Genomic DNA, 12,481 nt, shown 5'->3' with positions numbered 1-12,481 from the left:
GATCTGAAATATCAAAGGTGTTCTTATTTGGCCATGTGCTAATATGTTTCCCCAGCTTCTGTCTGCTTCAATCTTAACAGCCGTACTTTCCATAATACACATTTAAGAGGTGAAGAAATGCTACAAGACAACACAACCCTTGAAGCAGTAAATATACACAAAATTTATTTGGAATTTGTTGTTCATTGAGATCAGACAACGACCATTTATATATGTGGGTGTAGGAGTGCATGTATCTTCATAGAGGCATAGCCAGCCCAAGAACAAACTATTCCCTTTTATACTTATCACTTATTTTCTAAAAAAATCACTTATATTTTTAGCATCTTCCTAAACTTTCTCATCTGTCTACTACTGATAGTTGAGTGAGATTTTTTCTTAACTAAACAGCGGAAATTAAAATGAACTGGATATTACCAAGTGTGAAGACCCTTCTAACATTTCAGGTAGGCAAAACATTCATCCTCAAGGAAACCATCAAGATTAAAGCTAGGAACTACCCTTCTCAATATGAAGTCTACAGGAAACACAAGGAAGAAAAGGAAACATAAGCAAGACTTAAGTGGCACTTATTCTTGAATCACAGAACTGGAAGGGAACTCGAGAAATCAAGTCGTCCCCTGCCTTCACTGCAGGACCCAGCACTGTCTAGATCATCCCTGATAGATGTCTGTCTAACCGGCTCTTGAATCTCTCCAGTGAGGGAAATACCACAAACTCCCTATGCAATTTCAGTGTTTCACCACCCTGACAGGAAGTTTTTCCTTATGTCCAAACTAAACCTCCCTTACTGCAGGTTAAGCCCATTGCTTCTTGTCCGATCAGAGGCCAAGGAAAACAATTTCCCCCCTTCCGCCCTGTGACATCCTTTTAAATACCTGAAAAATGCTATCCTGTCCCCGCTCAGTCTTCTCTTTTGCAAACTAAACAAGCCCAGTTCCTTCAGCCTTGCCTCACAGCTCATGTTTTCTAGACCTTTAATCACATTTTTTGTTCTTCTCTGGACCACCTCCAATTTTTCCACATCTTTCTTGAAATGTGGTACCCAGAACTCGACACAATACTCCGACTGAGGCCTAATCCACACAGAGTAGAGCAGAAGAATGACTTCTTGTGTCTTGCTCACAACACACCTGTTAATGCATCCCAGAACCATGTTTGCTTTTCTTGCAACAGTGTCACACTTGACTCATATTTAGCTTGTGCTCCACTATAATCCCTAGATCCCTTTCTGCAGTATGCCTTCCTAGACAGACACTTCCATTCTGTATGTGTGAAACGGATTGTTCCTTTCTAAGTGTAATACTTTGCTTGTCCTTATTAAGCTTCATTCTATTTGCCTCAGGCCATTCCTCCAGTTTATCCAGATCATTTTGACTATCCTCCACTCTTGCAACCTCTCCCGGCTTAGCACCATCTTCCAACTTAATAATTGCACCCTCTATGCCATCATCTAAATAATTGAGGAAGCTACTGAACAGAACTGGTCCCAAAACAGACCTCTGCGGAACCCCACTTGTTATGTCCTTCCAGCATGACTCTGAACCATTAATAACTACTCTGAGAATGGGTTCATAACTGGCTGGATAACCACCTTATAATAGCCCCATCTAAGTTCTATTTGCCTAGTTTATTGATAAAAAGGTCATGCAAAACCATATCAAATGCCTTACTAAAGTCTAGGTATACCACGTCCACCGCTCCTCCCTTATCCCTTGTCCTACCTAGGATGGGGCACTGCCACCCTGCACTCAGGACGCCCTGGCGCCCACACTGTACGGGGAGTGTGGGGCATAGCCCACCACTTGCGCTGCTTGCTCAAAGGCCATGGCTCAGCTGAGCAGCGCGGCATGGCACCACAGCCCCCAGGGCAGGGCACAGCAGCCATGATATAGCCCCGACACGGATGACATAATGGAGGGGGAGGCAGAGCCTAGGAGCACACCGATGGGGTGTCACAGGAAGGAGCAGGCAGCAGGAGCAGAGTGGGAGATACAAAAAAGAGAAATGAGCGGGCAAACGGGGAGGTTGGATCCTCCAATCGGGAGGGGTTTTGGTGACCTCCACGTACAGCCAACGCATGCAGAGACGACTACTGGGAGGATGCTCAGCATTCTCTGGGTGGAGCCAGGGTAGGAAGTAGCTCAGGGTGGGGTTCCCCTGTCAGGGCCCGTGGGCTGACGAGTTACAGCAGGAGTCCCAGTCACCCAGACAGGAACCCGATTAAACCTGTCTCCCTGGGCTGCGACCAGTGAGAGACAGCAGATCCGGGTCCCCCTACCCCTCCTGCCGAGAGTGGGTACGAGCAGAAAAGACTATTGGACAACCCAAGGGTTGCACAAACTGCTTGAGGGGGAAGAATAAACTGGAGACCCCCAAGCAGGGGAAAGTCAGGGGTCTGAGCTTGGCCTCGGCAGAGTGAAATGTTACCCCACCCTTTCACACTACCAAAGAAAGCTATCAGATTGGTTTGGCATGATTTGTTCTTTACACATCCATGCTGGCTGTTACTTATCACCTTATTTTCTTCCAGATGAATTTCTTAATTACCTGTTCCGTTATCTTTTCTGACATAGAAGTTAAACTGAGTCGTCTGTAGTTTCCTGGGTTCTTCTTGTTTCCCTTTTTAGAGACGGGCACTACATTTGCCCTTTTCCAGTCTTCTGGCAACTCTCCGACTTCCATGATTTTTCAAATATAGCTAAAGGCACAGATACCTCCACAATCAGCTCCTTGAATATTTTAGGAAGCATTTAATCAGGACCTGGTGACTTGCAGACGTCTAACTTTTCTAAGTAATTTTTAACTCATTCTTTATTTTAAACTTCTAGACCTACCACACTTCCACTAGCATTCATTATGTTAAGCATCCCTTAACCAAACTTCTTGGTGAAGACCGAAACAAAGAAGTCGTTAAGCATCTCTGCCATTTCCAAGTTTCCTGTTATTGTTTCTCCCTTCTCACTGAGCACCGGGCCTGCCCTGTCCTTGGTCTTCCTCTTGCTTCTCATGTATTTGTAGAGTGTCTTGTTACCCTTTGTGTCTCTAGCTAGACTGAGCTCTTTTTGTGCCTTTGCCTTTCTAATCTTGCCCCTACATACTTGTGTTTGCTTACATTCATCCTTTGGAATTTGACCTAGTTTCCACTTTTTATGACTCCTTCTCTATTCTTAGATCATGCAAGTTCTCCTGGTTAAGCAAGGTGGTCTTTTGCCATATTTTCTCTATCCTTCCTCCGCAGTGGAATAGTTTGCTTTTGGGCCTTTAATAGTGTCCCTCTGAAAAACTGCCAACTCTTCAGTTGTTTTTCCTTTTAGTTTTGCTTCCCATGGGACCTTACCTACCAGCTCTGAGTTTACTGAAGTCCGCCCTCCTGAAATCTATTGTCTATTTTGCTCTTCTTCCATCTACCATTCCTTATTACAATGAACTCTATGAATTAGTGATCACTTTCACCCAAGTTGCCTTCCAATTTCCAACCAGTTCCTCCCTATTTGTTAAAATCTAATCTAGAACAGCTTCCCCCCTCGTAGATTTCTCAACGGTCAAAAAAAATGGTCTCTAATGCAGTTCAAGAACTTATTCGATCTTATGTGCTATGCTGTGTTAGTTTCCCAACTTATGTCTTCTACCTCAGTACATGGTCTGTAGTAGACCCCTAGCAGGACGTCACCCTTGGGTTTTTACCCCTTTTAACCTACCCACGAGATGCTCAACCTGTCTGTCTCCTATGTCCATCTCAACCTCTGTCCAAGTGTATACATTTTTAATAGATACGGCAACACCTTCCCACTTTTTCCCCCGCCTATCCCTCCTGAGTAGGTTGTACCCTGCAATGCCAATATTTCAATCGTGTATTATCCCACCAGGTCTCTGATACCAACTAGATCATAACTGAGAGACAGGCTTGAGGTGCTTACAGTGCAATGTAACTAACTCACCTAACAAATAGCAACAAAGCACTGTAATTTAAGGTTTACACAATATATTATTCCACGTACACACGCCTCTCAAAGCTGCCCACAGGTTATAGTCCAAATGTAGCATGGCCTGTGTCAGGTCTAAACTCAAAAGATGCATCATTCTTCCTGATATTGTAGCCCTGGAAATTTTCTATTCCAGCCACACAACCATCTATAAACTACTTGTCTGGTCCTTACAGTGACAGTTTGAAGGCCAAGGCCCTCCTGATTGCCCTCACTACCAACAGTTAATTCATATCCAACCATTTTTTCAAGCGAGTCTCATTCCTCATTTTATAGGTATCTGCAGCTGACAAGCACCTCTGTCATGCCTTACAGTGAAATACTTTACCCATTCACACTTTTAAAGTAATTCTTTAACTTAAAAAAACCCACATGTTGCTATTTTCTCCAGCTTGGATTTGAACTTTCATGCTTAAAAGACAACACAATAGTTCATATTTCACAGAAGCAGTTCTAGGACTTTCCGTGCTTGTGGAGTAGCTAGCAGACAAATACCAACTCAAATTTAATTCATGAGCAGTGTTACAGTCATTGTTATGATATATCTGTGGGTAATGAAACACACCATTGCTTAAAACGTTTAAAGAAATGAGCCAGCTATTTTCAAGAACTTCTCAATAGAGGTTTCAAATATTTTTGTTTTGCTTAAGTACAGCTGAAGGTTTTTTTTTTTTAAGTTGCTATAGGCCCATGGTCACCAACCCGTCGATTGCGAGGCCTCAACCAGTCGATCGTGAGGAGTTCCGGGCTCCCAATTTCCCCCCAGCCCCAAGAAGCCCCACTACCTACCTCCAGCGATAATGGAGGTAGTGGCGGCTTCCCAGTGGGTGGACCAAAGTCCTGAGCTGTGCATCATTTCCAGGGGTTCTGGAAATGCACTGGCTGCTTCCTTGCCCCAGGTCTGTGGCATGTCAGGAGCTTACCAGGGGAGTCCACAGAGGCATGCGCTGGGACTTGCCTTCTCTGTGGGAGGAGGGGAGCATACACAGGCTTCCTGCTCCGCGGGACGGGGGAGTCGGCCCTGGAGGGGGCATGCACAGTGGCTTCCCTGCTCCGCACGAGGCTCACGCCAGCTCTGGAGGAAGCACGGAACGGGACTCCCATCCTCCGCAAGGGGAGGAAGGGGGTCAAACCCCACCCAGAGGGGGCACATGCACAGGCTTCCCTGCTCCCCGCGAGTCAGGCCGGAGGGAGGAGGGGGAAGTTAGGTCCGGGGGGTGGAGGGGGGTCACGACAGGGCTTCCCTCTTCCACAGGGGGGGCGGGGAAGGAGATCCTGGGGCCAGGGGGTGGCACTCTGTCCCCTGCATCCTGTTGCAGAACCCTGTCCCCTGCTCTCCAGGCACCCTGTTCCCTCTCCCCTGCCCCAAGCCATAGAACCCTGCCCCCCACTGGCACCCTGTCCCTTGCCCCAGCACCCACTAGCACCCTTCCCCAGTACCGTGTCCCCTGCTCAGTTGGGGACACATTACGGAGGCTTGGGGGGGGGTTGGAGGAGGGTTTTTTTTGCATCTCACTTGTGCGGCCCCCAACTGACTTTTCTGTGGGTTAGTGACCCCTGACTCAAAACAGGTTCCCCACTTTTCTCATAAAGAAAGACAATGCAGAAACTTTGTGTTTGACACAGTATTTTATTTAAAAACGAAGCCTAGCCAACAAGCCCCCATCTAGCCACAGCATAACACTCCGCACCCCCTTTTCTCCCAGACTTTAGATCTGAGCCTATCATACACTGGAACCCCTTGCCCTGAGCCCCTCACATACCCCAACCCAAATTCCTACACCATCACATCCACAAGTGTGTGGCTTGCTTAGTACCCCAACCCTCCATCTGACCTCAACACTGCCCGGCCTGGAGCCCTCTCCCCCGAGCCAGCGTCCCCGTCTCCACCTCTTCCTGCATCCTGATTTCCTCCCAGAGCTTGCACCTCTCACCCCTACCCACACCCAAATCCCTCATTCCCACCCCAGAGCCTACACATCCTGTCTCAACCCAGGTTATCAATTCCAGAGATATCCCAGAAAAACTCTTCTGCATTCAGGGATGTGTTCGTTCTTCCGCTTTTTTTTTTTTTTTTTAGCAGAAGAGCAAACATGTTCCTTTAGTAACCCCTGTATTCATCTTTCCACGAGGAATAAGGGGGCTTCCAAAAGAAGGGTTTTTTTCCTGACATTTGGTTCAGTCTAGACAGGCCAAATGTTGGAAAAACCTCTTCCTACAGAAGAATGGGGGGGGGGGGGGGCGAGGCAACAGTGTAAGGGTTGGGGATAGCAAGTAATGGAGAGGAGAATAGAGAGGGCGGGGCTTCAAGGAAGGGGTGGGGTCTTGGGGGAAGGATGGGGCAGTAGATCTTGGCTTGTTGTGTCATTTAAAAAGTGATCTTGGGTGTAAAAAGGTTGGAGACCACTGCTATAGGCGAAGGCAAAATTTATTACAGAATGGAAACAATGAATTGCCTCACTTCAGACGGTGACAGTTTTCTATCCTTATTTTTCCCCCATTAAGGTATCTCTAGTCAGCATTTTAGTTAAAGTTAGTAATTTGTCAACTACGCTCATTTTAACCATTTTGGATGTCATTAACATCCAACAAGTAGGAAAACATAAGTATTAATTAGTAAGACAAAGGCCCAATTAAGTTTTTAGTACAAGTATCAATATAGATTGAACCTCTCTAACCCAGCACTCTAGTCCAGCAACATCTATGGTCCAGCATGATTTTAGTGAGCCAGATATTCACTTACCATAGGTATGGCCGCATTTTCCCACGGTACCATAAAGTTTGTATACAGCTACTAGTCCTGGCTCTCAGTGTTCTGTGCTGTTTAGTTCTAATTTACTCCTAAATGTATTCCAAGAGCCCAGTAAGCAGTTCAAGTATTGGTCATGCTGCTAGACAACATTGACCTCCTATGGTTCAGCAAATCATCTGGTTCGGCACTGGTTAGCTCCCAAGGCTGCTGAACTAGAAAAGTTCAACCTGCAGTCATTTTTTGAAAACAAATAATTACTTCATAGTTGTTAGACTTCCCTCCCTAATCCTTTAATGAACCATTAAGGATCTTTTAAAAAAAATAGCAGACAGAAATTTACTTATTTATCCATCAAAACATTCTTAGACAGACATTTGGTATCTCATCATATCAAGACACCTAAATATCCTTAACAGCATTCCTTTAAATTGCATACTGATTTTTCTGTTGAAATCAACAGCTATGTATAATATTTATTCAATATTTCAGGACAATCTTTGTTAAATTGTTGTCTTCCTTTAGCTTAATTCTGAATTTCTGAAACTTCAAGCATATAAATGACATTTCTCCCATCCAGTGGAAACAGTTCATTTTAAACAGACAGGTTGGACACTGCTGGTCTGGCACACTCAGGATCTGACATGTCCCAAATGAGGAATTTTGTCAGACCAGGGGAGGTCATATCTGGCTCCCCTGGTACCAGCTCACCCCAGCTCTGGACCAGCCACCAGCCTCCTGGCCATCTTTCCCTTGCTGCCAGATTCACTGCCCTGCCCATCCCCCCCACCTTCTTCCTGGCCCCACTGGGCAGCCCCACTTCCAGCACAATGGGCCCCTGGCCATGCTGGTCATCTTCAATGGTTTTGCCTGTCTGCCTAGTTGTAGCACACCAGGCAGCCCAGCAGAAGCGAGACCAGCCGCCAGCCCTCCGATGGGATTTGCTAGTCCTGGAGTATTTATGGTCCTGCCAGACACACGTTGCCGGACCAGGGAGTCCCGGATTACAGAGGTTCAAACTGTACTAGTATGTGAAAGTTTAATTAAATTGCACTATTTTAGTACATATTTCTCATACATCTGAAGTACAGCAATTTCATGTTAGCATATCATAAGCCATCAGAGAATCTCTTCATTCAGTAAGCAATGCCCAATATATTAATTCAGTCAGTCAATGTCTACTTTCTCCATCTTGCACCTTAAGCCAAACTATATTACCTTTTTGGTTTTAATTTTTTGAAGTCCAAATACCCTTTTTACGTTTGAGTAGTGGACAGAAATTTGATTTTATTTAAAATACGTAAATCCACCCCAAATCACTAAGAAAGACTAGGAAATAAAAAGCTTGTAGTCCTCGACGATATGGCTACTTCTAGGGGAAAAAAAAGGAGGGGGAGGGCAAGCAAGCAGCTTCTAATGGATTAACGAATACTGCTGCGTGGTGTGGTCTTCTAAGGATACGTCCACACAGACAACAGAATGACTATTCTTAACAATCAGCTATGCCAATTCCTCTCCACCTATTGAAAAAATGTTTTGCCTCAGAAAGTGCCACCATAAACAGTGCTTTGTTGGCAGGAGCCCTCTTCTGCCAATAAAAGCAAACACTGCTTGTTGGGATGGGTAGAAGAAGAGGGGGTGTATTTTGTCAGCAAAAGAGCCAGCAAACAGTGGATATGCTGCCTGGCTTTCAGCAACAAGGCTATGTGATACCCATGTGTCGCTAGAAGCTGCATAGTGTAGATTAATTCCATGTCAGCCAAAAGGATTCATCAAATAAACTTGAGTTTGCAGACTAAGTTAATATTCACAAAAGGCTCTAAGATGCTTCAACACTTGCTTAAGAAGCTGGAACCTACTACCAATATTTCAAACAGCCATCTGTCAAACCCCACTACTGAATTTTCAAAGTACTATAGGAAGGTAAACACAGCCAAGCCGTATGTGGCAAGATAGTGTGTGGCAAACTTGGGTGTGAATCTACAGCACGTTAAGTATGCCTATTGCCAAGTCCTATAAAATTTGTTTTCCTTTTTTTTCCTGGGGGGGGGGGGGGGGGGGGGGAAGGATGAAAAATAAAATTAAGACATAAACATACCTAATACTGTTACAGTTGTTGATGACTGAGCATTTCCTAGTGGGAATGTAACTGCTTTGCATACATATTCTCCGGAATCAGAGAAGCTTATATTGTTTAGGATGATAGTTGCATCAGTAAGTGAGTAGTTCTTAAATGACACTCTTCCTTGGTATTCTCCTTGAACAGAAAACCCATATTCAGGATGATGAACAGCAATGGTCCGTGTACTTTTACCATGTATCTTCTCCCATGAGATTTGTGTTATTGTTTCATTTATTTCAATTATGCATTTCAGTGTGACATTCTTCCCCCAAACTGCTGTTACATGTGGATCAACAACTGGTCCAGCCAAGACACCTAAAAAAAAAAAAAAATTCTGTGTTAATTCAATTTAATCAAATATATGAATCAAATATAGAGACTGTAGTTTTTGCATTTCATTTAAAACTTCAGTTTACTACTCTACTGCAAGGACGAGCAATAAAACAGCAGCAGTTCAACCAGGGTTAGCTAGTGGGCCGCTGCTATCTTTACCTGCACCTCCACAGGCACAAGCAATTGCAGCTCCCATTGGCTGGGAACAGCTATCTGCAGCCAAGGTGCTGCAAGTCCCCCATACCTACAGAGGGGCAGGTAAATATGGCTGTGTAGGGCTTGTCAAAGGCTAACCCTGGTGGACCAGATCCAGCACGTGAACTAGTATTTGCCCACCCCTGCTCTATTGCAGTGTAATTCCCTAGAGGCAGCATTTTGGGACTAGTGCACAGAAGAGTAAAACCAGTTCTTGGTTTCCCAATCTAAGGAATGCAATTCAGTACTAATACAAGTAACTTCCTTTGGAAGACACTGATTTTTGTGGGGGGGTTTATTATTGAATAATGATGTTTTTAAAATATTCAAGAGCAATTTTATGATTTGCATAAAATTATAGAGGTGTCAGGCAATGATATAATGGAACAGATGTTGAAATTCAAACAGTTGATGCTTTGTAACCATTATATAGACACTAGTAAATTCACTTGTCAGAATAAACAGTAAATGTCCTTAAATCAAACTCTAGTAAGTTCTTAAGCAGCATTTTGCTTACTTTACCAATCCATACATTTTGACCATCAATAGGCATATTTTTGCCAGCTTATAAATGTATAGCGAAATCAATGTTGACCAACGTTTGCTGATTAAGTTTAAGTGAAACACTTAATGCCACGCCATGAAGTCTGAACAAGCCAGGCACTGAACCTTTGTCTTCAGCCACAAGACTCTTCCCTCCAACTCCTATGTTGTCTTGGTGTTTAGGGTAAAGATGTAATAGTGTAGTTGATTAACTGAAAGCAAAAGCTTATAGGTTAATGCTATAGACTTCACGCATTTCCCTCCCCACTCCCTTGCCAGTACATTTTTTAAGCAGGCTGGCCAGCAACCCAGCTCAGTCCTGGCTCACATCAGGTCCAGAACCTATCCCTATTGCAGCTCTGCATTTAAAGTGTATTAGGAGTCAGGCAGGCAGGCAGCCCAGCTCTGTTCTGGCTTGTGCTGTGTCTGGGAGCTGACACACCCCACAATCCCAGCCAGGGGCTGCTGCGGACCAGTTCCCGCCTAGCGCCCCATGCTGCTGCCTCTGATACAGTGGCTGCTGGCCCAGCCAACAGGGGGACTATAGAATAGCCGCCTAACCAATAAGTATTCATGAGGTTACTCAAGTGTTCAATTAACCGATATTTAATATCCCTAGTTTAGGGATGCTCAACAGGCTATAGCCAGTAAGAACTATTCATGTCTTATCTCAGCTCAAGTCTGTCCTGCTTTTCCTCCTTTTCTTTCTTCTGCTTAATATTCTTCTACACCCGTGGTCCCCAACACGGTGCCCGCGGGCGCCATGGCGCCCGCGGGGGCATTTGTCTGCGCCCGCCAAGTGCTCAGGGCTGGCCTGGCCCCGGGCACGTGGCGCATGCGCGGTGCTGGAGCCGGCCCTGGGCGCGTGGCGCACGGTGAGCGCCGGCCCTGGGGGCGCCGCGGATTGACCCCCCGCGGCGCATAGGGGAGGGGGGGGGAAGAGAGCGCCAGCGGCGGCCCCGCAGCGCTTGGGGAAGGGGGAGGGGGGGAGAGAACACCGGCCCCGGGAATGCGGCTATGGGGGGCCCCCCGCTCAGGAGCCCCGCCCCGCGGGCGCCCAACGGGCGAACGGGCACGGCCCCTGGCGCCCGGCAACCCCAAATGGTTGGGGACCACTGTTCTACACTCTTAGTTTTGACTCTACCATTCCCATAAGCAGTTAGTCCCAAAACACTGTTTTACAAATTAGCTTCTTTGGGTGGGCCAGAAAGCTTACTGCTTTAAAAAAAAAGAAAATCTACAATACTTACAACTTTATCAAGTGTTCAAGACCAAGTCTATTTGTTCTTTTAGAAATTAGGTGTAGTTTATCCTTAAGGGCCATGCTAAATTGTGAAACAGTGGCAAGAAAATGGAGCCACCAATGGGGTTCCTCCCCCCCCCAGATACAAGAGCATACATAGTGTGGGTGTTGGCGGGGCCACACCTGTAGACTAACTGACAGAATAATGTAGAATCAACTAGAATAACCTTGTCCTTGTCCTCTTGGGCCTTCACTACCACTCTGACAATGCGGGGAATCTGCTGAAACGCATCTAACAGGCATGACATGGGCTGAAGAAGGCGTTTGCCAGAGACCACGTGCTCATGTCAATGCCGCCACTTGTGGGAGGTTGGAGGGCTCAGTAGCCCCCTTGAAGTTTGAATCCCTGGATTTCATATTTGAGGTCTGCTTAAAACCTATCCCTTAACTGCAGAGGTAGTTCTTTACTGCAATGGAGTTCGTGCTGCTCCCAGTTTTGCCTTTGAAAGAGGCAGGGTGATTAAGATAACAAAAGGCACTATTCAAGTAATGAAGGATCCCAAGGGCACCACGAAAACATTGTCAGTTAATCCACATATAACACAGGAAAAAGATCCCTGCATTTGGACCAGTGCAGTTACATGTCCCATAAATGTTCTTGAAAAAAGGGTTAAGCAGTGAGATGGCAAAATTTGCAGATGATACCAAAGTCTCGGGGTACATCTAGACTACATGCCTCTGGCGACAGAGGCATGTAGATTAGACTACCCGGCATAGGAAAATGAAGCAGCGATTTAAATAATCGCCGCTTCATTTAAATGGCTCTGCGCTGAGCCGATCAGCTGTTTGTCAGCTCAGCACGGTAGTCTGGACACTCCGTGGTCGACATCAAAAGCATTTGTCGACCTCCCAGGTACGCCTCATCCCAGGAGGCTTACCTAGGAGTTGACAAATGCCTTTAATGTTGACTGTGGAAGCTCCAGACTACTGTGTCAAGACTACTGTGCTGAGCCGACAAACAACTGATCGCCATTTAAATTTAAATGAAGCGGTGATTATTTAAATTGCCGCTTCATTTTCCTATGCCAGGTAGTCTAATCTACATGCCTCTGTCGCCAGAGGCATGTAGTCTAGACGTACCCTCAGAGAGGCAGCCTTGTTAATCTGTAATTTAAAAACAACAAGTAGTCCTATGGCACCTTAGGGCACGTCTACATAGCAGGGCGAACGCTGATATAAGCTACACAACTTAAGATACGTCAATTGCATAGCTTAAGTTGAAATAGTTTATTTTGCCTTTTGGCACTGTC

The 12,481-nt window shown here is 45.6% G+C and overlaps 1 protein-coding gene across 2 annotated transcripts in view; it reads right to left on the bottom strand.

The window, feature by feature from the left end:
• Positions 1-12,481, bottom strand: part of NECTIN3 (nectin cell adhesion molecule 3) — a 133,391-nt gene that overhangs the window by 86,418 nt on the left and 34,492 nt on the right. For both annotated transcript variants that reach the window (XM_075908478.2, XM_075908472.2), the window contains exon 2: positions 8,834-9,172. In XM_075908478.2, coding sequence (XP_075764593.2) covers positions 8,834-9,172 — 339 coding nt within the window. The remainder of the gene's footprint in view (positions 1-8,833; positions 9,173-12,481) is intronic.

This window comes from Pelodiscus sinensis, chromosome 1 (assembly GCF_052426305.1).
Source record: "Pelodiscus sinensis isolate ZL-2025 chromosome 1, ASM5242630v1, whole genome shotgun sequence".
NCBI classification, from domain to species: domain Eukaryota; kingdom Metazoa; phylum Chordata; order Testudines; family Trionychidae; genus Pelodiscus; species Pelodiscus sinensis.
Note: the sequence above shows the minus strand (reverse complement) of the source record. Positions and strands in the feature narration are given on the sequence as shown.